Source organism: Doryrhamphus excisus, unplaced genomic scaffold (genome assembly GCF_037039965.1).
Source record: "Doryrhamphus excisus strain RoL-2023G ecotype Guam unplaced genomic scaffold, RoL_Dexc_Guam_v1.1 HiC_scaffold_24, whole genome shotgun sequence".
Taxonomy (NCBI): domain Eukaryota; kingdom Metazoa; phylum Chordata; class Actinopteri; order Syngnathiformes; family Syngnathidae; genus Doryrhamphus; species Doryrhamphus excisus.
In genome coordinates this window covers 2,681,191-2,708,404 of record NW_027621862.1, presented here as the reverse complement: position 1 = coordinate 2,708,404, position 27,214 = coordinate 2,681,191, and the positions used below count along the sequence as shown (strand labels likewise).

The following is a 27,214-nucleotide window of genomic DNA, read 5'->3' as shown; positions in this document are numbered from 1 at the left end:
CTTGTCTGTGTGAGTGACAGGAAAAAAGCTCAGACTCACTTGGCGCCACTTGTATAAAACTTGAGATGTGTCTTTTTCAGACTTTTTGATAGAACCTAAAGTAGGGGAGGCGCTGAATTTGTACACAAAAATATGTCAAGAAAGCTCTCTAGGTCACTTGTCTGTGTGAGTGACAGGAAAAAAAGCTCCGACTCACTTGGCGCCACATGTATAAAACTCGAGATGTGTCTTTTTCAGACTTTTTGATAGGACCTGAAGTAGCTGGGGAATGGGTGTTGATTCCAGGTAATGGGATACCGGGAATGACATCACCGCACCAACCCAGCTGTCAATCAATACACCAATTGAATTACACTGAAAAAGAATAATTACTCAAGTACGCTGATGTTTGAAGGTGAAAATGCATTTTAGATTTCGAGATTAGCCACAAAATAACTCTGCTTGATAATACGGACGCTAATTTGATGATGGGGGGGGGGGGGGGCTGCATCGGTGGCTTAATTTTAATTTGATCACCAGTAATGGGCACCAGGAAGCATCCTAAATATCTGGTACCAGGGCAGATCCCAGCGCTAAATGGCTGGTGATTGGCCGGTTTGGTGTCTGGTTTGCTTTCATGTTCCAGGAAGCCATTTGTAGCAACTGTTAGCCACCTGCTACCCCAGTGTTGCTTAGCATTGTACAACAAAGTAGCATATGTGGAGGTTAATCATTATGATATTTATATTTTTAGCCAAGTTATGCTTTAATTCCTAACTAAGACAACAGAAAAGGGCTCGTTTTTTTTTTTTTGGGGGGGGGGGCATGACAGAAAATTATGGACACCCACTGCATTAAGCAAATGAAACAGTGTCCATTCTGCTTACAACCTGGAAAGTGCGTAGCTAAGTGTGGGGGTGGGGGGTAGACCTCCCACACTGAAGGTGGTGGGAGAGGGGGGAATTGACCCCCCCGCCCCCCCCCGTCAGCAGAAATCATGCTGGAGGTGCAGTTTCTGACTGACAATGCACAGCAACACGACTTTGCTTTCCAGTGGCTCCTTTTAAAACGAGCGCTCCGAAAATCGGCGCTTATGACGACACGGTTAAAAAAAAACAAAGTCACATGACTCACAATTAAATGCAAATGTACGTACTTTCAGGAGATGCGAGTGGTGATCTTGTCGCTTTCAACTTTGATTACGCAATTAGGAGGAAAAGGTTACTGAAAGTCAGCGGGGCCTTAATGTGATCCAAATCCCATTAATTTCCCCCCCTAATGTGTATATGCTTATCTGGATTGTCCTCCTGACTTCTCCTTGACGGCAGTAATGACTAATTCAACCGTCGGGCAGACAGTTGAGCAGATACACACTAATAGATTATAAATATATATTTTTTTTTAATAGTGGGGGTTAAAAGGCATTAACTCATCTGTGTTGCCTTCCATTTTGAACGTCGCGCTATTAATTATTGTGTCTGAGCTAATTACAACGGGAATGCAATAGGCATATTTGCGGTATGCCGAATTTTCCTTTGTGATTGGTAATGGTAATGGTTTTATTTCATTTGAACATGCATCAGATTGCAATTGAATGCATCACATCATCAGTTCACAGTTCCACATGTCAAAAAGGAGTAGGAAGAAGCAAAGCTTATTAAATCCTACCCCTCCTTCTGGTACTTTTACAATCACTAACTGTTACATTTGTTCACTTCCTGCTTTCTAATATAATTTTTTTTAAATTACAATTAAATTAAATAATTATTTTTTTACTTTTACAATCAGTAACTGTTACATTTGTTCACTTCCTGCTTTCCATAATACAGTTTAGTTTTACAATCAGTAACTGTTTCATTTGTTCACTTCCTGCTTTCCATAATACAGTTTACTTTTACAATCAGTAACTGTTTCATTTGTTCACTTCCTGCTTTCTCATATAATTTTTTTAAATTAAATTAAATAAAATAATTAATTTTTTACTTTTACAATCAGTAAAAGTAAAAAACAAACAAACAGTAACATTTGTTCACTTCTTGCTTTCTATCATACGTTTAGTTTTACAATCAGTAACTGTTTCATTTGTTCACTTCCTGCTTTCCATAATACAGTTTACTTTTACAATCAGTAATTGTTACATTTGTTCACTTCCTGCTTTCTAATACAATTTTTTTAAATTAAATTAAATAATTATTTTTTTTCTTTTACAATCAGTAACTGTTACATTTGTTCACTTCCTGCTTTCCATAATACAGTTTACTTTTACAATCAGTAACTGTTACATTTGTTCACTTCCTGCTTTCCATAATACAGTTTTCTTTTACAATGAGTAACTGTTACATTTGTTCACTTCCTGCTTTCCATAATACAGTTTACTTTTACAATCAGTAAGTGTTACATTTGTTCACTTCCTGCTTTCCATAATACGGTTTAAGGTTTTTTTTGTTTTTTTTATAATGTGCGGAGTTAAAAAAAAAGAAAAACAAGAAGTGAGAACATGAAAAATGACAAGAAGAAATAGGCTGCAGCAAATGAATGACGGCAGCGGCTTCTGATTGACACGTGTCAACGCTGACAGTGAATCTCGAGTGCGTGTGTGCACGCGTGTATAGCGTTGGCAAACTGACCATCTAATATGACGCTAATATGTTCAGGCCAGCCGTTGAAAGAGCAAGAGTTGCACTAAATGATTGTGTTGTTCTATGTGTACGTGTACGTGTACGTGTACGTGTACGTGTACGTGTTGTACTCACAGCTGGCACTGGTCCCCTTTGATGCCCTTGGTGGTGCAGAAGCATTTGCCAGTTAGCACCTGGCACACACTTGCATGTCCGTTGCACTTACAGGCTGCATGGGGACAGATGGTAGGATGGTAGGAATAAGGGAAAGAGAGAGAAAATGGATGAAAGAAAGACAACAAAAAGGACAAATACTTTTTTTTTTTGCATGAAAGTGAAAGGTTGGGGTCTTCACATTAACCCTCATGAAATGTTTCATTGGGGTGGACAAGGTATGACCATTAATACCTAAGATTCATTCATTATGAGTGAGAGGCGGGGTATACCCCAGACTGGTGGCCAGCCAATCACAGGGCACATATAGACAAACAACCATTCACACTCACATTCATACCTATGGACAATTTGGAGTGGCTAATTAACCTTGCATGTTTTTGGAATGTGGGAGGAAAATTCACAAATTAATTAATTGATCGCTGTCTTGTGGTTGACTATAGCCTATTATTAGTCAAATCAAATATTGCAATACATTCATTCATTCATTCATTTTCTACCTCTTATCCTCACAAGGGTCGTGGGGGGTGCTGGAGCCTATCCCAGCTGGCTGTACACCCTGGACTGGTGGCCACCAAATCACAGGGCACATATAGACAAACAACCATTCACACTCACATTCATACCTATGGACAATATGGAGTCCTTTTTTTTTCAATACAAAACATGTACCTTTATCTGGTCGCATATGAGTCAATTATTATAATTATTATTAATTATACATTATCATAACAGTGGTTTATTTGGTCTCAAAAAATGTTGACAATATAATTTCCAGTCAATTTGTGGGACAATAAACATTTCAAAACTCACTTGCACCTGCATAGTTTTTTTTTTTGTTTATGCAAAATTTAAATTATTTGTACAAATTACTGTTTACGCTGTACATTGTTGTTCATATTTGATGTCATATATTCTCCACATTGTTATTATTATTATTATTATTATACGGGAGACAGGCACCGACATTTCATTGTGCAATAACAATAAAGGAAATCTATCTATCTATATCTAGTTATTTGACTTAGTTAGTCTTTTATTGTACTCCTCTTAAAATTCATGTTAAAAATCTTCTTGTGACACCAATCTTGTCTGGTTTTGTGAATTGGATGCCCGGTGACACCTTTACACACATCTTTTGTATGAGTTCTAAAGATATACAAACAGATAAAAAAAAAGAGGCAGGTCAATACTGCATGTAATGGCACACATCAACTCCAAACGTATGAAAGACAAGTCGATGGCTGCTTGAGTACTGAAGCGTCCTTTCAGGGTTTTTTTTGTAAGAGAAATAAATAGTCCATTATGTCTGGTTGGCTGCACTCAAACACTGGGGAGACGGAGTATAATGGAGGGGGTCAGCGGACACGGTGTGCATCTTCGCACAGCAGAAAGCATCTATTTTTTTGTACTGTCGAATTGAGGAATATTTCCCTCAGTGATGAACACCTGTACTGGTCTCCTTTACAGGTGGCACTAATTTGCATATGCATGAAGAAAATCCATCAGCAAGTAATTATTCAGTATTTTCCCTTCTAAATGCTGTTCTTCTGTTATTACAGTCAATGTCATTTATTTTCTACATCACTATATACCTACTATAATCATAATGAAATCATATATTAAAGTAGTAGCAATATGTTTACATTAGTCAAAGATCCTCAATATGACATGAGTGCTCTGCTGTTTTTTTTTCATCTGCTGCAAAAGTGCTGGTTGCTCGGTGATGTCATCATTAATGGGCCAGATTTGACCCTGGTGACTCCAATTGAAGAGCCGTGCACTTGACTAGATGTTCATAATTACCTATAATATGACACACAGGCCACACAGCTTGGAGACCCGAGTTCGATTCCACCCTCGGCTATCTCTGTGTGGAGTTTGCATGTTCTCCCCGTTGCATGTGTGGGTTTTCGCCGGGTACTCCGGTTTCCTCCCACATTCCAAAAACATGCTAGGTTAATTAGCGACTCCAAATTGTCCATAGGTATGAATGTGAGTGTGAATGGTTGTTTGTCTATATGTGCCCTGTGATTGGCTGGCCACCAGTCTAGGGTGGACCCCGAAAACAGTTGGGATAGGCTCCAGCACCCCCCACCACCCCCCGTGAGGAAAGCGGTAGAAAATGAATGAATGGTTTAAAAATGGGCTGCACTGCCGAAAAAGTGGTTAGTGCTCAGGTCTCACAGCAAGGAGACCCGAGTTCAATTCCATCGCCGCCATCTCTGTGTGGAGTTTACATTTTTTCCCCGTGCATGTGTGGGTTTTCTCCGGGTACTCCGGTTTCCTCCCACATTCCAAAAACATGCTAGGTTAACTAGCGACTCCAAATTGTCCATAGGTATGAATGTGAGTGTGAATGGTTGTTTGTCTATATGTGCCAAGTGATTGGCTGGCCATCAGTCCAGCGTGTACCCCGCCTCTCGTCTGAAGAAGACAGCTGGGCTAGGCTCCAGCACGCTTGAGACCCTCATGAGGATAAGCGGTAGAAAGTGAATAAATGAATGACTCACAGCATAGCATGACACATGGTGTCTGTAAAGCTAAAGCTAAAGCTAAACGTGTTCATACATGGTCAGTCAGGGGTCTCAAACCAGTGGCTCCTAACCACTTTTCAAGTCGCTCTTCAAATGGTTTATTAATTTACTATCAACTCCTTTACGGAGAAATTAGAAAGTGGGGTTCGGCAGTCCTGCGGAAGTCCTCAGGAGTGTGACGAATCACAGCAGAGTTGCCATGCGTGGAATGAATGATGTAACTACTCTAATGGAGTCCACAATTCAATACAAAGGGCTGAAAATAAGCATAATAGGTGCCCTTTCACACAACAATAACAATAAACGGCCATTAATCTGATACACAATAGTGCCATCTTTTGGTACAAGACAGTACTGACAGTCCCAACTGCTTATTTCATGTTAAGCTTATCAAGATGATTTTGACTCACCCTGGCATTTGCCACCATTGGTTGGGTCTCCGTGGTAACCGGCCATGCAGGTCTGACAGTGGGGGCCCGTGGTGAGGTTACGACACTGCTCGCAGACGCTGCCATTCACGCACGTGCTATGGCCGTTACACTGGCACGCTGAAATATAATCAAGAAGGTATGAGGTCATTTCACTGTTATTATGATTCATGGACTACAGTGGAATTTGTGCGCGACATTCCTTACAATAGCATGTTTTTCTTTGGGAAAAATACAAAAAAAATCACTTTCTGTGATATTTAATACTTTTAAAAATGAAGAAATGTAACAACTTTGGAGCTTTTCTGCAAAGTATAGTGGGCAAATATAACACAGATAATTCACCGAGTTCACAATCATCTGTCAACCAAACAGCAACGTTCTCCTCACGTTCTCACATTACAGGCGGCAGTGAGTTTATCAACGTTTTTGCATGACTATAAGGTTGCACGAGTCTTCAGGGAGGTATCGCTTCCACATCCTTTCTGTGCTGTAACAAGAAACCTCTACAAAGAGCAGCTTTTAAAAAAAAAAAACTGGAGATGCAAAAAAAAAAAAAGTCGATATTTTCCAAGTGGACAACACGCTTTCTGTAATTTCAGTAATAGGAAGTGGCTTCCTCACCGGGGCAGTGGATAAACGTCCACTCGTAGCCTTTGTCTTTGGGGCAGATGCCCGGCTCCAGGATCAAGTCCTGGGACTGGCTCTGTTTAGGTGGTCTCTTCATGGGACCCCTGTAGGAGCCTTCCGTGCACAGGCCCTTTCCGGTGCTGCTTGGGTCGCCGCACCAGCCGCATTCGGGTTGCTCCAAGCACTGGCTGCATGTACGTAGGCCTGAACAGTTCTGGGCTGAAGGTGGGAAAAAAAGAGGGTGTGAAGGCGATTTCTAATTAGGCTGCGGCTGTAGGCGACCACTTGATGTTGTCTTTATTAACTTCAAAAGGCACTCGAACAGCTAATTTGCTAACAGCAAAATTGTGTTATACACGGCGACCTTGAGCATGCTCAACATGTTCTCAGATGCAGTATGTTGGCTTCAAAGCATGAGCGTGCTGTTAGAAATATAGTTTTAAACACTGTAAAATAATATAAAATAAAACTAAAATAAAGTAACATTGCAGTGGGCTTGGCAAGAGAGGTTCGAGGTGCTCAATGAAGCATTTAAACCCTATAGGGCAGGGGTGGTTTTACAGTTTTAAACACTGTAAAATAACATGAAATAAAACTAAAATAAAGTAACATCGCAGGAACAAAAAGGGAAGTATTCACTTCTTTATGTATGTGGGGTACATCTTTAAATTAACATTAACTGTAAAATAACATAAAATAAAACTAAAATAAAGTAACATTGCAGTGGGCTTGGCAAGAAAGGTTCGAGGTGCTCAATGAAGCATTTAAACCCTATAGGGCAGGGGTAGTTTTACAGTTTTAAACACTGTAAAATAACATAAAATAAAACTAAAATAAAGTAACATCGCAGGAACAAAAAGGGAAGTATTCACTTCTTTGTGTATGTGGGGTACATCTTTAAATTAACATTAACTGTAAAATAACATTAAATAAAACTAAAATAAAGTAACATTCCAGTGGGCTTGGCAAGAGAGGTTCGAGGTACTCAATGAAGTTGAAACTTTTGACTCTTGATTTAACAAAATTGACACCGGAGACGGGTTATGGGTAGAATAAATTAAAACCGACCATTTTGGAAAAGCCAAAGAAATACAGCTGGAATAGGTGCAGATTCTCAAAGATCTTAAAGTCCATAACTCAATACAAATACATATTTCAATTTAACATCCTTCCACCAGGGTCACCTCGAAGCAAACATCTCGGTTGAGAACTGACAGAGGATTTTATTCCGTAGGATTTCTTTTTAGCCTTTAACAAGGCCCAGAGATTAAGGTGCTTTAAAGTCCTTTACGCCGAGGCATTAACACGTTATCTGTTAAGCTGTCAAAACAACAGATTCGAGAGCCGACACACGGATAAGTGTTTTGGTTTAAAAGGAGTCGATGTTAAAGAGTAAAAAAAAAAGGCTGAAAGAGGCTTTAACATAAAGTGGCAGCTCACCCTGAGCAATAAAAAAAGCCTTGGATGCTCCTGGAGAGCCAACTTTGGCGGCCCGCTAAATTGCTCGACAAGCTTCAAGCGTTGCCACTTTGGCCGCCAGACAAGGCACTTTCAAGGCAAAACAAGGTCCCCCGCCCTCTTCCCAGAGACAAAAACATCAAGTGCTTTTTATTCCACCTCGCTTTATGTCAAACATATCTCCTGCTATTCTGCTAATGGATGTGCAGCCATGACAACGCGGCGGCAATCAGTCCAAAGTAAGGCCATTTAAGTTTGTTGTGATGGCGAGAGCCTTAAGTGGCATATGGAACGAGAAGCGCAATAGAAGAGGATTTTTTTTTTTTTTTTTTTTTTTTGGCGTGTGTCTCGCAAAACCACACAAAAGCATTCTGGAATCAATAAGCAAACACAGAAACAGACACGCACGCCGCCATGGATTGTGACAGGTAAATCAATTCATGCCAGCAACAAAAATCTAATGCTTGTAGCGCCACTCCATAAATTGACAAGTCTGTAAAAATAACACATCCTTGAAAAGAACATCTTTTATGCCCCGTTAGAGCTCAGACATTCCTTGGAAATGCATATGAGATTCAAATCAGCTGAACAGAATCCAAAGAGAAATATGACTTTGAGCTAATATTTGAAAAATTGTATTATACACGGCGACCTTGAGCATGTTCGACATCTCCTCAGATGTCAGTATGTTGGCTTCAAAGCATGAGCGTGCTGTTAGAAATATAGTTTTAAACACTGTAAAATAACATAAAATAAAACTAAAATAAAGTAACATTGCAGTGGGCTTGGCAAGAGAGGTTCGAGGTGCTCAATGAAGCATTTAAACCCTATAGGGCAGGGGTGGTTTTACAGTTTTAAACACTGTAAAATAATATAAAATAAAACTAAAATAAAGTAACATTGTAGGGGGCTTGGCAAGAGAGGTTCGAGGTGCTCAATGAAACATTTAAACCCTATAGGGCAGGGGTGGTTTTACAGTTTTAAACACTGTAAAATAATATAAAATAAAACTAAAATAAAGTAACATCGCAGGAAAAAAAACTTCTTTATGTATGTGGGGTAAATCTTTAAAATAACATTAACTGTAAAATAACATTAAATAAAACTAAAATAAAGTAACATTGCAGAGGGCTTGGCATAAAATAGCATACAGAGGTTCAAGGTGCTCAATGAAGCATTTAAACCCTATAGGGCAGGGGTGGGCAAATCAACATACGATTGCCTGCAAACACTGTAATAATAATTCATATTTAATTCATGTAAATAATAAACTGCAATTCAAGTAATGCACACAAAACTATATTATGTGAGGTACCGATCATACCTTGATCGTACCTTGAGCATGCTCAACATCTCCTCAGATGCAGTATTTTGGCTTCAAAGCATGAGTGTGCCGTAAGAAATATAGTTTTAAACACTGTAAAATAACATTAAATAAAACTAAAATAAAGTAACATTGCCGGAACAAAAAAGGAAGTATTCACTTCTTTATTTAACTTTTTTCCTTTCCTTGTTTGCAATGATTAACCCAGTCATTCCCAGTTTATTAAATATATATATTTTTTTATTTATTATATTAGTCCAATAGTTTTATTTATTGAATGAAAGTTTAATTTATTACTTTTGCTATTATAAGATTCCATTGTGCACTTTATTGTTGTATTGTTCAATACAATTTATTTTGTATTTTCAATACAATTTATTTTTAAACTGAATAAAAATATATTGTTTTATTCATGGAGATAAATTAGCATTAATTGCTATATAGGTCAAATTATGGGGAGATAATCAATAGTTGAATCGAAATCTGATTTAAAAATTAATCATTAGATTAATTGATGCATTTTCTAGATTAATCAATTACAAAAATAATCGTTTATCCCAGCCCTAATCCATATCCCAATTCTGAAAGAAGAGGCGCTCAAACATAATCTTGGACAAGATCGCAACTCTGCCCTGTGTACCTGCACCACCACAAAAAAAAAGGCTTCACTGCGCATCTTAAAATAGATCCATAACTCCCTCTTCACTCTCTTTAAAAGTCCTCAAAAGCAGCAAAAAACAGTGACAAGCCAATTTGCCGCTCAGTCAACGAGGACATTTAACAGCTAGGGCCACTCTCTGCAGCTAATTGGGCGTAACAAACCCTCTCAAAACAAACCAAAAAAAACACTTTTAAATCCAATAACATTAAACTAACACTAAGAGGTTAGTTTCTTGTTCCCTGTTATGAAAAGTGACTGGCAAAATGAGATAGCAACTAAGCTAGAGACGTTTAATTATCATCTCAAATCCACAGGCTTCAATTAGATCGTCTGGTTGGACAAATGATCAAGATCATAACAGAGCAACCACGAATAAAAGGAAAACACAACACTTCACAAAGTTGTTGGTGTGAAACCTGTGTGTACTTGCCGTACTGTTTACAATGAACTCGTTTGCTTCTTACCAATATTAGTAATGGTAATGGTTTTATTTCATTTGAACATGCATCAGATTACAATTGAATGCATCCCATAATCAGTTCACAGTTCCACATGTCCAAAAGGAGTAGGAAGAAGCAAAGCTTATTAAATCCTACCCCTCCATCTGGTACTTTTACAATCAGTAACTGTGAACATTTGTTCACTTCCTGCTTTCCTAATATAATTTAATTGTTTTTTATATTTTATATTTAATTTAATTTAATTTTTGTCACGTACCGAAGTAGGAGGTGATATGACCATCCAATGCCATAATGGGTACCATAGTAAGTGTCAATATAGTGATATATATAGTGATATATATAGTGATTTTTTTTGTCACATACCGTAACTGTTACATTTGTTCACTTCCTGCTTTCTTAATATAGTTTAATTTTTTTTTGATTTTTTTAAAATGTATTTTATTTATTTTTTTAGATTTTTTGTTTTTTGTCACGTACCGTAACTGTTACATTTGTTCACTTCCTGCTTTCTTAATATAGTTTTTTGCTTTTTTTTTCATCACGTACTAAAGTACGAGGTGATATGAGCATCCAATGACATAATGGGTACCATAGTAAGTGTCAATATAGTGATATATATAGTGATTTTTTTTTGTCACATACCGTAACTGTTACATTTGTTCACTTCCTGCTTTCTTAATATAGTTTAATTTTTTTTGATTTTTTTAAAATGTATTTTATTTATTTTTTTAGATTTTTTGTTTTTTGTCACGTACCGTAACTGTTACATTTGTTCACTTCCTGCTTTCTTAATATAGTTTTTTGCTTTTTTTTTCATCACGTACTAAAGTACAAGGTGATATGACCATCCAATGACATAATGGGTACCATAGTAAGTGTCAATATAGTGATATATATAGTGATTTTTTTTGTCACATACCGTAACTGTTACATTTGTTCACTTCCTGCTTTCTTAATATAGTTTAATTTTTTTTTGATTTTTTTAAAATGTATTTTATTTATTTTTTTAGATTTTTTTGTTTTTTGTCACGTACCGTAACTGTTACATTTGTTCACTTCCTGCTTTCTTAATATATTTTTTTGGTTTTTTTTGGGGGGGTGGGGGGTTTCCATCACATAACAAAGTACGAGGTGATATGAGCATCCAATGACATAATGGGTACCATAGTAAGTGTCAATATAGTGATATATATAGCACATCATGACTGGTTCAAGACTCTTCATCCTTGTATTTAGCAAACATCAACTGCTTGTATTGTTTCTTGAATTGGCTCATCGTTGTGCATTGCTTGATTTCCTTACTCAATCCATTCCATAGTTTGATTCCACATACTGAAATGCTATGGCTTTTTAGCGTAGTCCTAGCATAGAAGTGTTTCAAATGTACTTCTTCCCTGAGATCATATTTCTCCTCTCTTGTAGAGAAGTATTGGATGACATTTTTAAGTAATTGGTTATTTTTAGCCTTATGCATTATTTTAGCTGTTTGAAGATGAACTATATCAGCAAGTTGAAGTATTTGTGATTTTAGAAATAAGGAGTTAGTATGTTCTCTGTAGGCGGCATTATGAATTATCCGTACTGGCCTTTTTTTGTAGTACATTTAGCGAGTGAAGATTGCTTTTATAGTTATTACCGCATATTTCCACACAATAAATAAAGACTGTGGAGTGATTTCTGATTGAGAACAAATGTTATAGAAATGTTGGAACACATTGGCTGTGTTGTACAATATATAAGTTAATAAATAACCATGTGATCAAAGAGAATAATGGTGTTCTTGCTACTTTCTCATGCCTTCCAAATCATTATTAGAGTTTTAAAAAATGACTTCAAGTACACCCTTGATACTCATTGGAGATGAGCGATTTGGCAAAGAGACGCTCTGTAGGCGGCATTATGAATTATCCTTACTGGCCTTTTTTTGCAGTACATTTAGCGAGTGAAGATTGCTTTTATAGTTATTAACTCATATTTCCACATAATAAGTAAGATATGGTAGAACCAGAGAGCAATAAAGAGTGTGGAGTGATTTCTGAGTGAGAACAAATGTTATAGAAATGTTGGAACACATTGGCTGTGTTGTACAATATTCATTCATTCATTTTCTACCACTTTTCCTCACGAGGGTCGCGGGGGATGCTGGAGCCTATCCCAGCTGTCTTCGAGCGAGAGGCGGGGTACACCCTGGACTGGTTGCCGGCCAATCACAGGGCACATATAGACAAACAACCATTCACACTCACATTCATACCTATGGACAATTTGGAGTCGCTAATTAACCTAGCATGTTTTTGGAATGTGGGAGGAAACCGGAGTACCCGGAAAAAACAATATACTTGTTAATAAATAACCATGTGATCAAAGAGAATAACAATGTTCTTGCTACTTTCTCATGCCTTCCAAATCATTATTAGAGTTTTAAAAGTGACTTCAAGTACACCCTTGATACTGCAGAATGATTGCAGGTGAGCGATGAGGCAAAGAGACGCTTACCCACGCAGTCCCCCGTCTGCCACTCCAGACACTGGCCGTAAGGGAAGGAGATGACGTAGGCGGTGGAGTCGACACAACGCTGTGCACTGCTGCACCACATGCACTCCATGGCCTGGCTGGTGCAGTTGGCACAGGTGGTGTGCAGCGAGCACGACTTCTTGCAGGGCGGGCGGGAACTCTGATTGGGGTTTCCTGTGTGGAAATTAATAAAAAACACGATGTTTATTTCTGTTTAAATCTCCTGTCATTGTGTAAACGTTTCCGTCTCTTTTTTGTTCACCTGTGGCCTTTTCACAGATGAGGCCGTGCGCGGTGGCGGTGCACGGGTTGGCCCTGAGGCCCGACACCTGAGGCTCCTCCAGGTAGGCGCAGAAACCCGAATCGCTGGGCTCGCCGGGCAGCCAACGCAGGCTGCTGTTGGTAAAAGGCGACATGTCCTCCCAGCCCCAGTATGACACGTTGATCTTCCTCAGTCCCACCCAAGGCGACAAACTCTGAGGAGACATTTATTAACACATAAAAAAAAAAAAAGAAAAACGCCTCAAACCGCAGCCTGTTTATGTAGCAGATAAACCACCATGACTGGTGCTGCTCTGTTGCACCATTTAAGGAATCATTGGCGGGTGTGCGTTTTATCTGTAAGGAACTTGGGGACGCTACTAAAATGGCGGTGGAAATAATTTCACAGATGATTTCTCCATTCGCCTCCAGGGTTTTCCAAGTTTTCAGATGTAAAGAGAGCGGGAGAGAGAGGGGGGGTGGTGTTGTTGTCGGGATTGTGTTTGCAGACTTGACAACAAACAACATCCTCAGGACGTACAACAAGCGTAACCAAGTCTAAATCAGCAGGAAAAAAAAAGGGGGGGGGGGGTGAGGGGGACGCAATTTTGTTTCAGTGCAGCAAGATGAGAAGCATTAATCAAGAGGCTCGGGATTTGGACCGTTTGTGCAGGTGAAACTTTTAGCCAAGGACAAATCAGCGGTATTTATCTGGGACGTTGTCTGGTTTTAATTGATAAGGCAGACTAGACATGGAGCGGCTGTGGAATGTTACATTTTACCTTAGTCTTAGCCTTTAGTCTTAAATACGTACCAAGTCCGCTATTGGACCTTTAGCATTGGGAAAACCAGGTACTATGTGGTACTATTGTTAGTAGTACACGGCTAGAAATGAATTGAAATTAAGTATTTCTACTGCCCTCAGTCTCCACTTGGTTAAATTTGTCTCCCAATCATTCATTCATTCATTTTCTATTGCAGTTCCTCACAAGGGTCGCGGGGGTGCTGGAGCCTATCCCAGCTGTCTTTGGGCGAGAGTCCATAATACAGTCATAAAGTTTCAGAAATTCACAAATTAATTAATTGATCGCTGTCTTGTGGTTTACTATAGCCTATTATTAGTCAAATCAAATATTGCAATACATTAAATACATTCATTCATTTTCTACTGCTTGTCCTCACAAGGGTCGTGGGGGGTGCTGGAGCCTATCCCAGCTGTCTTTGGGCGAGAGTCCATAATACAGTCATTAAGTTTCAGAAATTCACAAATTAATTAATTGATCGCTGTCTTGTGGTTGACTATAGCCTATTATTAGTGTAATCAAATATTGCAATACATTCATTCATTTTCTACCGGTCGCAGGGTGTGCTGGAGTCTATCCCAGCTGTCTTTGGGCGAGAGTCCATAATACAGTCATTAAGTTTCAGAAATTCACAAATTAATTAATTGATCGCTGTCTTGTGGTTGACTATAGCCTATTATTAGTCAAATCAAATATTACAATACGTACATTCATTCATTCATTTTCTACCGCTTATCCTCACAAGGGTTGTGGGGGGTGCTGGAGCCTATCCCAGCTGTCTTTGGGCGAGAGTCCATAATAGAGTCATTAAGTTTCAGAAATTCACAAATTAATTAATTGATCGCTGTCTTGTGGTTGACTATAGCCTATTATTAGTCTAATCAAATATTGCAATACATTCATTCATTTTCTACCGGTCGCAGGGTGTGCTGGAGTCTATCCCAGCTGTCTTTGGGCGAGAGTCCATAATACAGTCATTAAGTTTCAGAAATTCACAAATTAATTAATTGATCGCTGTCTTGTGGTTGACTATAGCCTATTATTAGTCAAATCAAATATTGCAATACATTCATTCATTCATTCATTTTCTACCTCTTATCCTCACAAGGGTCGCAGGGGTGCTGGAGCCTATCCCAGCTGGCTGTACACCCTGGACTGGTGGCCAGCCAATCACAGGGCACATATAGACAAACAACCATTCACACTCACATTCATACCTATGGACAATTTGGGAGTCGCTAATTAACCTAGCATGTTTTTGGAATGTGGGAGCAAACTGGAGTACCCGGAAAAAACCCACGCATGCACGGGGAGAACATGTAAACTCCACACAGAGATGTCCGAGGGTGGAATTGAACGCTGGTCTCCTAGCTGTGAGACGTGCACGCTAACTACCTCATCACCGTGCTAAACTTAAACATTCATTCATTTTCTGATGTGTTGTGAATACACATCAAAGAAAATTGTGGGAAAGCTAATTCCATCAAAATAAGTTTTTTGATTGAAAAAAAAAAAAAACAACTATTGCAATCAGATGCAATCTGACAAGACCAAAAATCAAGCAAAACGTTCCCGATTGTTGTTACGGTATGATAGATACAGAAGACGGGTGTTGGTGATTTACCTTGTCTTGCTGCTGCAACTTCTTCAGCTCCTCCAGAACAAAGCCCACCTGCTTGGCCGTGGTGAGCGAGGCAATGTTGCCGTGGAGATTCTTGCAGTAGTGCTGGGCGTTGTCGTAACTCTCGCGGCTGGAGTTGATCCTGAGGCAGGCCTCGCCCACCAGGCTCCAGCCCTCGCTGCACTGCTGGGCTGCAAAATGACGATGATGGCTCAAATCAAATCAACTTTATTTGTAATAGCACTTTTCCTGCTAAGACATGCAACACAAAGTGCTTTACAGAATTAAAAACAATTGTCAAATGTGGCCCGCAGGACACTAGTTTGAGGCCCTTGCCTTGATATGAAAGTTTAATGTTTGATATGGATGCTGTATGGTATCATGTACCCAGAAAAAATTATTATGTTTGATTAATGTTCATGTTAAAGGTTAAATAACTGTTAATAGTTATCCTCCCTATCCGTGTGGAAGTGGTAAGTTTTTGGCTATTTAAGTTGAAAGGAAATAACTTGAAGGCTACCGTTAAGGTCGCTAGCTCTCTAGTTTGCGAGTTAGCATGTGTCTCAAGACACTGCAGTTGCGCAATATGTAAATAAAGAGTATAAATGTGACTATAGTCGTGTTTTGTCATGTCTACAGGGCTCTAATAATGCTTTGTTCATTTTAATGTGAAAAAAATAATTTGTCTACCCACCAACTATATGTGGTTTCTTAAGTTTTTATTATTATTATTATATTTACTTATTACTGATGGATTGATTTTCTTTATTCTTGATTTGTTTATTTATTTTTCATCTTATTTTGTGCAGAAAAATAAAAATTAAGATATTTGAGAACAGTGGAATGTTTTATCAGAGCTTTTATTGTAGAAAATCAAAACCAAAGCACTGAAAAAGTTTGTATATTTTTCTGTTTTTAATAAATGCGTTTTTGTTTTTTTTTCAGACCCTAGCTCCAGTGGCCCCCCAGGTAAATTGAGTTTGAGACCCCTGAGCTATACAAACCTATGTGATATGTTACTCCCACTGTGTTCATCAAGCCATCCATGAAAAGTCCTCATGTCTTACCGGGCAGGGCGTGGCACTCTGACTGGTTCTGGTCCCACTGACAGTTGAGATTCAGCAAACAGCTCTTGCAATTTGCTAGCTTGCTGCAGACCTGCTCGTTCCGCACGGGGCACGCTGTGAAGTTCCTCACGTTCTACAATAACCGAAAGAAGACAATGTCAGAGAGTTCATCATCGCTTAATTAATTTTGTTATTATTTAGTCTCTGATAGTTTAATAAGCATCTGTATCGTCTCCACAAAGATACTTAAATGTAGCAAAAACTCAGGTTATTATCACTGCTTATTAAACCCCAATGAGCATGTTCAATAGCAACAACTGAATATGTTTTAATTCAGGGGTCTCAAACTCGCGGCCCACAGGCCAAATACGGCCCGCGAGACGCTACTTTGAGGCCCCCACCTTGATACCAAAGTTTAATGTTGGAAATGACAGCTTAAATACAATTAACATGATTTTGCCCCGCCCATACTGTTACCCTACCCTGTTACCCCGTTTTGCTTGTTTTGCTTTGGATTAGCAATGAAGCTAAAGGCTTATATGACGCTGGGTACAAATGATTTGGAATAAAAAGGAAAATAAAACGTCAAGATAAAGCATCTCATCAAACATGTTGTTAAAGTTACGACGCCGCTCCCAGATGGAACTGAGTACGATGCTAACTTGCTAATTGGGTCAAAAGTTTCATTAATGTTCATGGTAAAGGTTAAATAACTTAATACTGTACATTTGAATATGAAAAAAATAATTTCTCTACCAACTGTATGTGGTTTCTTATGTTTTTCTTATTTGCTGTTTTATTATTATTTTACTTATTTATTACTGATTGACTGATTTATTGTCTTTATTGTTTATTTATTTTTTCCCAGGTAAATTGAGTTTGAGACCCCTGCAATAAACTAAAAAAAGTGATGTTAAATGTTCAGTTATAAATACTTTCTATAAATTCTTGTGTTAAAATGTTAGCGTGTCTGAAATGGATTCATTGGATTGACATTATTTTCTATGGGAAAATATGCTTTGGTTAGAGTCCATTTTGGTTTAAGTCAGACATTCTGGAACATATTAATGACGCTAACCAAGGCACCACTGTTTTTGCTTCAGGTGATGGTGTAGTTTAGATGTTTGAAGGTGTCTGAACCCTTAATCACCGAAAAAAAAAAATAATCAGTGAAATGACTTTGTCCAACTATATGTGGTTTCTTAACTTTTTATTATTTGCCGTTTTATTATTATTATATTTATTTATTACTGATTGATTGATTTTCTTTATTCTTGATTTGTTTATTTATTTTTCATCTTAATTTTTATTTTTCTATACACAAAATAAGATATTTGAGAACAGTGGAATGTTTTATCAGATATTTTGGTGTGGAAAACCGGAACCAAAGTACTGAAAAAGTGTAGGGTATAGCAGAAGCAAAAGCATTGAAGATAGTTTTTTTATTGATTTTTTTCCAGTTTTTTGAAAACCTGATGCGGCCCGGTTTCACCCAGAACCTAGCTCCGGTGTACCCTAGGTAAATTGAGCTTGAGACCCCTGTTTTAATTAGTTCAGGAGTAATACTGTAATAGAGTTCCAGCGCCCCCTGTCGTCGACTTACCACAGTGCAGTTGCTGGATGCAGCGATGCACTTCTTGTCGTCACACCACTGGCACCCGTTGGTGTTGGCCGTGCAGCTGGCGCAGTCGGAGAAGCGGTAGCATCGCTCGTCGATGGTAGCTGAGAAGAAACAGGAAGAAGAGTAAGGGAAGTGTTTAGAAGATGAAGCTCTACTTTGTCCGACCTGGTTTTGGTGGGCAAAACGGAGCCGGGTTGAGGCTCCCTTTGTTCATACTGGCCTCCCAGGGGAGACAGTGGCCTCTGCTCCAGATGCAGCGGACCCCCGGGCCGGCTTTAGCGCACCCGTGCTCTGTAGAGAAGGCCTGGCAGCTGGGCGGTCGGTACACGAGCACGTCGTTGAGGAGCACGCTGGAGAAGCCGCCAAACACAAACATGGACCTGAGGAAGCAAGGGGGTTGAAATCTTCTTGCATCTTTGACTGTTTTAAAAGTACACATTTGAAGGTCGTGACCCACCCGTTGCTGACCACAGCTGAGTGTCCGAAGCGGTTGACGTCTCTGTGAAGGTCTGGCTTGGGAAGGAGCCTCCACTCGTCGCACGCTGAGGAGAAGAAGTATATAAGTTGTGAGAAAAAAGGAGCGCCTTATACACCGGAAATTACGGTAATTTTGTGTGAGACAACAGCAACCCGGGCTGCACGGTGGACGAGTGGTTAGCGCGCAGACCTCACGGCTAGGAGACAAAAGTTCGATTCCACACTCAGCCATATCTGTGTGGAGTTTGCATGTTCTCCCCGTGCATGCGTGGGTTTTTTCTCCGGGTACTCCGGTTTCCTCCCACATTCCAAAAACACTCCAAATTGTCCATAGGTATGAATGTGAGTGTGAATGGTTGTTTGTCTATATGTGCCCTGTGATTGGCTGGCCACCAGTCCAGGGGTGTACCCCGCCAGCACCCACCACGACCCTCGTGAGGATAAGCGGTAGAAAACGAATGAATGAATAGTTTGATCTGGGGCTGCACGGTGGAAGAGTGGGTAGCGCATGGCCACGCAGTTAGGAGACCCGAGTTTGATTCCGCATCGCTGTTGAGTTTGCATGTTCTCCCCGTGCATGCGTGGGTTTTCTCCGGGTACTCCGGTTTCCTCCCACATTCCAAAAACATGCTAGGTTAATTAGCGACTCCAAATTGTCCATAGGTATGAATGTGAGTGTGAATGGTTGTTTGTCTATATGTGCCCTGTGATTGGCTGGCCACCAGTCCAGGGTGTACCCCGCCTCCCGTCCCGAAGACAGCTGGGATAGGCTCCAGCACCAACCGCTAGCCTCGTGAGGATAAGCGGTAGAAAATGAATAAATGAATGTCAAGTGGTTAGCGCGCACGCATTACAGCTTGGAGACCCGAGTTCAATGCCACCCTCGGCCATCTCTGTGTGGAGATTGCATGTTCGTAGGTTTTCTCCGGGTACTCCATTTTCTTCCCACATTCCAAAAACATGCTAGGTTAATTAGCGACTCCAAATTGTCCATAGGTATGAATGTGAGTGTGAATGGTTGTTTGTCTATATGTGCCCTGTGATTGGCTGGCCACCAGTCCAGGGTGTACCCCGCCTCTCGCCTGAAGAAGACAGCTGGGATAGGCTCCAGCACCCCTGCTACCCTTGTAAGGATAAAATGGCTTTGACTTGTGGACTCCTATAGAGCAGCTACACACAATAACACACACATAAAGCCTTCTAGATCTTCCAGATTCTGCACCCATTCCAGACGTATTTCCTTAGATTTCCATTCATTCCACCAATGGCCCGCGGTAGAAAATGAATGAACGAATGAACAGTAACCCCACCTACCGATGTCATACGCCAGGAAGTCCGCAGAGAAGCACTTGGCTCCGTTGCTTAGCGACGTGTCATTATGCGTGTTGCCGCCAAAGACGAGTAAGGTGCCGCTGAGGAGGACGGCGGAGTGCAGGTAGCGAGGATAGCCGCTCTCACGCAGGATGAACCTTAAATTAAATAAAAGCAAAACCAGTGCATGACTCTGATTTGTTGGGAGTTATTTTTCGTTTTTTTACGTTTTCCTACCATGTACGCATGTTGACGTCGTAGCGGTAGAGGTCATCCACGAGGCCGTACTTGTTAGCGGGCAGCGCCTTGTAGCCGCCGTGGACATATATGCTACCGCTGGCTCGGTCGTACGTGCTACTGTGGCCGTAACCGCCCTGAGGGACGGCGCCTTTGGTGTCCGGGACGAGCCAGGCGTTGGTCCCTGAAGGATGCAAAATTGCGAAAAAAACATATATACAATATTTATACTACATAACGTGTTCAATGAAGTGACTCACTTAGATTGTACTCCTGCACGTTGCTGATGTAGCTATACACGGGCGAGTAGCCGAAAACAACCAGCATGACCACCTCGCCGCCGTCCAGCACGACGCAATGCGCCGTGTGACCCTCAACGGCGTAAATCTGCGCCTGAGCCGGCGGTCCCGTGACAGGGTTCCTCCGCTGCCACGTCCGACTGGGGATGTTGAAGACCCAGAGCTCATCGGTCACGTTGGTCCAGCCGGCCTCCAGCTTCCCGCCGAACATGAAGATGTCGTCCTGAAAAAGGGTAGTTGTTACCAGTTGTCATGGTAACAAATCACACACAATGAGGTAACGTTAACCTGGTAGGAGGCGAGAGAGTGGCTGTATCTGGGCACGGGGCCGCTGTTGATGGGCACCGTGTTCCATATGCCGCTTTCAAGGTTGTAGCTACAAAAAAAAAAAAAACACACTTTAGTCACGTGATTGATGAATGAGTGCTAATTAAAAATGGAATCTTACTTGAGGATCATTTGGAACGAGGTGAAGTTGAACGTGTAGCCACCCACGACCCACATGACCTTGTCCTGCACCACGGCCTTGTGGGAGGCCCGTCCTAGCGACGTGCCAAAGGGCTTCATGCTGGGCAACACCCAGAATGACTCGGTGGAAGGCACGGTGAGGGAGCAGTCCGGGCCTTGAAGTAAACACGTGAGGAATCGAACGATGATTCATGGAAGTCACAAGGCATTTTTTTTGGCGTCACGCTACTTAACCGACCACAGACATGGGTGGAGTGACACCACTACTATTATATAACACTGCAAAAAGGCGGATGTAATGTGTTGCTAATTTGCACTTATAATTCCATCCGTGCAGGAATTTGTTGTAATGCAATTAATAATTAATATTTAATTCATGTAAATAATAAACTGCAATTGAAGTAATGCACACAAAACTCTGAGGTACCGATCGTACATCTCTGCAAATGCAGTATTTTGGCTTCAAAGCATGAGCGTGCTCTAAGAAATATAGTTTTAAACACTGTAAAATAACATTAAATAAAACTAAAATAAAGTAACATTGCAGGGGGCTTGGCAAGAGAGCATTTAAACCCTATCGGGCAGGGGTGGGCACACTTAGGTACCGATCATACATAACGGTTGCCTGCAAACACTGTAATAATAATTAACATTTAATTCATGTAAATAATAAACTGCAATTGAAGTAATGCACACAAAACTCTCTTATATTATGTGAGGTATCGAACATACCTTGATCGTACCTTTTGAGCATGCTCAACATCTCCTCAGATGCAGTATTTTGGCTTCAAAGCATGAGCGTGCCGTAAGAAATACAGTTTTAAACACTGTAAAATAACATTAAATAAAACTAAAATAAAGTAACATCGCAGGATCAAAAAAGGGAAGTATTCAATGAAGCATTTAAACCCTATAGGGCAGGGGTGGGCACACTTAGGTACCGATCATACATAACGGTTGCCTGCAAACACTGTAATAATAATAATAATAAACTGCAATTGAAGTAATACACAAAAAACTCTCTTATATTATGTGAGGTACCGAACATACCTTGATCGTACCTTTTGAGCATGCTCAACATCTCCTCAGATGCAGTATTTTGCCTTCAAAGCATGAGCGTGCCGTAAGAAATATAGTTTTAAACACTGTAAAATAACATTAAATAAAACTAAAATAAAGTAACATTGCAGGAACAAAAAGGGAAGTATTCAATGAAGCATTTAAACCCTATGGGGCAGGGGTGGGCACACTTAGGTACCGATCATACATAACGGTTGCCTGCAAACACTGTAATAATAATAATAATAATAATAAACTGCAATTGAAGTAATACACAAAAAACTCTCTTATATTATGTGAGGTACCGAACATACCTTGATCGTACCTTTTGAGCATGCTCAACATCTCCTCAGATGCAGTATTTTGGCTTCAAAGCATGAGCGTGCCGTAAGAAATATAGTTTTAAACACTGTAAAATAACATTAAATAAAACTAAAATAAAGTAACATTGCAGGAACAAAAAGGGAAGTATTCAATGAAGCATTTAACTCCTATTGGGCAGGGGTGGGCACACTTAGGTACCGATCATGCATACGGTTGCCTCCAAACACTGTAGTAATAATTAATATTTAATTCATGTCAATAATAAACCGCAATTGAAGTAATGCACACAAAACTCTCTTATATTATGTGAGGTACTGATCATACCTTGATTGTACCTTTTGAGCATGCTCAACATCACCTCAGATGCAGTATTTTGGCTTCAAAGCATGAGCGTGCCGTAAGAAATACAGTTTTAAACACTGTAAAATAACATTAAATAAAACTAAAATAAAGTAAAATTGCCTGCAAACACTGTAAAAAAATAAAATTGTGCCTCGACTGTGTTTATTTTGTAAACCTGGTGCCGTGTTTGCGTCTTCTACCTTGCCAGCTGTCGTTGCAAACGCACAGCTTCTCGCCAGTGAGGTCGCAGTAGCCGTGGTCAGGACTGCCGCAGTTGTTCCTGCAGTAGGGGATGTCGCAGGCCTCACCCTTCCAGTATTTGTCGCATTCGCAGTACACGCGGCTGGCTGCCGAGTTGCCGGGCGTGCACTTCCCGTGTCCTGAGCAGTTATTAGGACAGGAGTTGATCCTAAACAAAGAGACCATATAAAAGCAGGGTTACTGTATTCCACTAAGCCAAATCTGGCCAGTAAATGACATCAAACATTTTTGCAGGGGTTCCTTAAAAACTGCAGAAAACCCGTATATATACACATAGTAGCTTAACATATTTATCATATTTCCATATACAGTCATGCAAAATGATGTGACACATTTGTCGGTTAAATAAAAGCCAAATAAAGTAAAACAAAAAAATTGTTTTTATTTTCGATAATTTACATATAAAGCTAATGTTTTTGGTTTCTTTTTCAGTTGTGGAAACGCTGATTAAAAACAAACGAATCTGTAACTTCTACACAACGAGCGTTCCGTTTGGATTTCAGTCTTGGTAGACATGATCCCGTATCCCGCGTGATCCGGTACCAGCTGGAAACACCATCTTGTTTAGAGCTACTAGATTTGCATTAAAACGAAAAATCAACCGCCCGACCTTGTACCGCCAGAATTGATTTAATTTTTAAAACATAATAGCATTATATGTACTTTTCCAAAATAAAAACTTTTTTTTCTTTACTTTATTTTGCTTTTATTTAACCTACAAATATGTCAGATAATTCATTCATTCATTCATTCATTTTCTCGCGAGGGATGCTGGAGCCTATCTCAGCCGTCTTCGGGCAAGAGGCGGGGTACACCGTGGACTGGTCGCCACAGCCAATCACAGTGCACATATAGACAAACAACCATTCACACTCACATTCATAGCTATGGATAATTTGGAGTCGCTAATTAACCTAGCCAGATGTCAGATACATCACCTCCAAACTCATATTTCCCAATATATTATATAAAAACTCAATTACCGTAGGTGAGATCATTTTTGTATGAAATATATAGTGGTGTAAAAATAATAAAGTATGAAAAATATGGAAAACTGAAACACGTACGAATAGAATATTTCAAATCCGGTCAGGTTGTAGGCGGCGTCGCTGAAAAAGTATAATAATGCATAGCCCGAAGTGGTCTCCACCTCAGGAACCGTCTCGTTTCCTCGCACCTCCGGTACAATGAGACCACTAAGACAGAAAAGGCATTGATTAAATCCATTTTTTTTATTTAATTTTTAATTTTTAATAGTCATTTGTTTTGCACATGTTTGAGTCTCTCACCTGAAAACGGCAACCAGAGGCGCATATACGGAGTCTCCATCATAAACATACATATGATCCCAACTGCATTCTGTGGCAAAGTGGTTGAACCGCAAGCGGAGAACCGCATTTGGACTGTGGAAGGAAAATAAATTCGGATGTGTAATACAGTATTTTTATTGTTGCCCTTGATAACAACCCCCGTCCCCCCCTTACAGGGACGGCAGTTGCCATGGCAACTCAGCCGATGTGCAGGTACGGGTATGCGACTTCTCTATGAATGGCCGCCCAATTAAAGCACACAATTACGCTTATTTACATGAATCCCGTTACATTAAAAGTGTATTTTATGGAAATACTTACGATCCTTCGATGAGCCAGGTGCACTTTGTTTTGTACTTGTAGTTGACGGGACCGTCCGTGAGGAATCCCGAAGGCTCAGTCAACCTGAAAAACAGCAGACACGGGAGAAAAAGTTCTTAACGACAACTAGATTTTTTTTTAGTTTTGGAGGAGGCGGGCATCACTTAGTAAAACGGAGGTTTGTGGGTGGCATTAGCATTAGCCTACTGTACTATATGTCACTGCAATGACTTATTTCAGGCTGAACAAAGCCTGTGTGTGTGTGTGTGTGAATTGCTAGTGTGTGGCACCACTTATACTGTAATAAACAATGCAAGTTCCAATGCAAGAGTTCACTGTTTTTTTCATTGAAGTCTGATAAGACTGAAAAGCGGCTGCACGGTGGTGAAGTGGTTAGCACGCAGGCCACACAGCTAGGAGAACCAAGTTCAATTCCACCCTCGGGCATCTCTCTGTGGAGTCTGCATGCGTGGGTTTTCTCCGATTTCCTCCCACATTCCAAAAACATGCTAGGTTAATTAGCAACTCCAAATTGTCCATAGGTATGAATGTGAGTGTGAATGGTTGTTTGTCTATATGTGCGAAGACAGCTGGGATAGGCTCCAGCACCCCAGCACCCTTGTGAGGATAAGAGGTAGAAAATGAATGAATGTATTTAATGTATTGCAGTATTTGATTTGACTAATAATAGGCTATAGTCAACCACAAGACAGCGATCAATTAATTAATTAATGCATTTTTGAAACTTAATGACTTTATTATGGACTGAGTGGTTAGCGCACAGGCCACACAGCTAAGAGACCAGAGTTCGATTCCAACCTCGGTCATCTCTGGCTGGATTTTCTCCGAGTACTCCGGTTTCCTCCACCATTCCAAAAACATGCTAGGTTAATTAGCGACTCCAAATTGTCCATAGGTATGAATGTGAGTGTGAATGGTTGTTTGTCTATATGTGCCCTGTGATTGGCTGGCCACCAGTCCAGGGTGTACACCCAGCTGGGATAGGCTCCAGCACCCCCTGCAACCCTTGTAAAGGATAAGCGGTAGAAAATGAATGAATTAAATACCACAAATGTGGCATCTGTAAAGCTGACAGTAGAGTTTAAAAGTGGTGCAAAAGCTGCTAAACATTCCTATATGGATATATGATGATTATACATATATATTTATATTTCCTCAAATAGCGGCCTAGTAGACTTCTCCTTTTTTTGATGCATTCAGGGGCACCAGATTTGACCTTTGACCAACAGTGCAGTCTAACAGAAAGTAATTCAGTATGCATTTAGAGGGAAACTAATACAAAATTACATAACTTTATGTGAACTCAATGAGAAGTAATGAACTTACTTGAAGCGTCCCTGGCAGTGCTGGCACTGGTCTCCCACCCATCCGGGGTCACACACGCAGGACCCGTTGAGACATTTCCCGGACAGGCACGTCTTGTCACAGCCTTTCGGCGGCGAGGCGTGGGTGAGCAGAGCCAAGTGGACAAGAACCCACACCACCATTACGATGATGCCGCGAACTCGGGGTGCAAAGGTAGCCGAACATCTCCCAATAGGATCCATTTTGGTTCGGATGAAAAGACGAGTGTTATTAAAGTTCGGTTTCAGGTTAAAGGTTCTTCATATTCAAATAAGTAAATGTTTTTTAAAGCCGGCTTTAGCCTACTTCTTGTTGGGATAAACCAGCAAAGGAGACAAGCATGAGTGAAAGCTGTTTTCCAGCGTTAGCAAGCTGAGTGTTTAGCATCTGTTAGCTTGTTTAGCTAGCCTCTCGGCATTGATTCATGGCGGCTTTCAAATAGCATTTTCAGCAGCCATTTTTCCAGCGTCCTTAAGACACACACGGGGATGGCAGCCCCTCCGTGGGGGAGTCCTTCCACAGGCCACGCAGCCGGATGTTGTTGACGGGAGAACAAAGCCTCAGTGGCGCTAGGAGCCCCGGAACCACAGCGAAGGCTACCGCAGCCAACATGGATGTGATGTGGATGAGAAAAGAACCGCAGATTCTCGTCGGGCACTTTTGGAGCTTGTTGTTTTGACTTCCCGGTTGCTTTTGTTTGTAGACTCCTTTTCTCGTTGTATTTAATTTCACACCCCGCAGCAACCCCCACCAAAAAAAGACGCAATTAGGGAAAGAAAAATCTGCGCTGCTGCTATCCAAACATGACAAGAATTGGCAGCGAATCCTAGACAGCTCCTCAGGTTGGAGAAAACTAAACACAAGATGCGCATGCGCTTTAGAGACTGACGCCCACCACGTATTTAAAGGTACAGTAAGTTCTCGCGCTTCAGGATGAAAGTGACACTTCCGCTTCTTATTACACTTTCAAACAAAAATACCGGAAGAAGATGTGACCGATAATGGTTTAAAAGCGCAGACTGAACAAATACATATATTATACATTTATATTTATCACAACCAGAATTTAAAATTTGATAAATAAAAAAAAGTGTCAAAAAGTTGCCAATAATAAAACAAGGCAATAATTACGAAATTAATTACCTAATTAAGCAAAATAAATATAATGATAAATAAATAAATATTTAAAATATATATATATATATATATTATATATTTTTTTAAAGAAAAAAATAATGGAGGGGGGGCAGAGGTTCAGGTGTTTACTTTATAATTTGCATATA

General features: G+C 40.2%; 1 protein-coding gene across 1 annotated transcript in view; it reads right to left on the bottom strand.

Moving 5' to 3' along the window:
- Window positions 1-26,783, bottom strand: part of atrnl1b (attractin-like 1b) — a 63,922-nt gene extending 37,139 nt beyond the window's left edge. Inside the window, exons 1-20 of the mRNA XM_058061718.2 lie at window positions 25,914-26,783; window positions 24,567-24,650; window positions 24,225-24,338; window positions 24,003-24,131; window positions 22,875-23,083; window positions 20,930-21,104; window positions 20,770-20,857; window positions 20,443-20,704; window positions 20,183-20,366; window positions 19,949-20,103; window positions 18,615-18,699; window positions 18,323-18,537; window positions 18,140-18,258; window positions 16,537-16,669; window positions 15,473-15,660; window positions 13,047-13,260; window positions 12,767-12,958; window positions 6,361-6,585; window positions 5,719-5,856; window positions 2,733-2,826 (exon numbers count right to left, since the gene is read on the bottom strand). Coding sequence (XP_057917701.2) covers window positions 2,733-2,826; window positions 5,719-5,856; window positions 6,361-6,585; window positions 12,767-12,958; window positions 13,047-13,260; window positions 15,473-15,660; window positions 16,537-16,669; window positions 18,140-18,258; window positions 18,323-18,537; window positions 18,615-18,699; window positions 19,949-20,103; window positions 20,183-20,366; window positions 20,443-20,704; window positions 20,770-20,857; window positions 20,930-21,104; window positions 22,875-23,083; window positions 24,003-24,131; window positions 24,225-24,338; window positions 24,567-24,650; window positions 25,914-26,134 — 3,224 coding nt within the window. The 5' untranslated portion in view covers window positions 26,135-26,783. The remainder of the gene's footprint in view (window positions 1-2,732; window positions 2,827-5,718; window positions 5,857-6,360; window positions 6,586-12,766; window positions 12,959-13,046; window positions 13,261-15,472; window positions 15,661-16,536; window positions 16,670-18,139; window positions 18,259-18,322; window positions 18,538-18,614; window positions 18,700-19,948; window positions 20,104-20,182; window positions 20,367-20,442; window positions 20,705-20,769; window positions 20,858-20,929; window positions 21,105-22,874; window positions 23,084-24,002; window positions 24,132-24,224; window positions 24,339-24,566; window positions 24,651-25,913) is intronic.
- Between the last annotated feature and the right edge of the window lie 431 nt (window positions 26,784-27,214).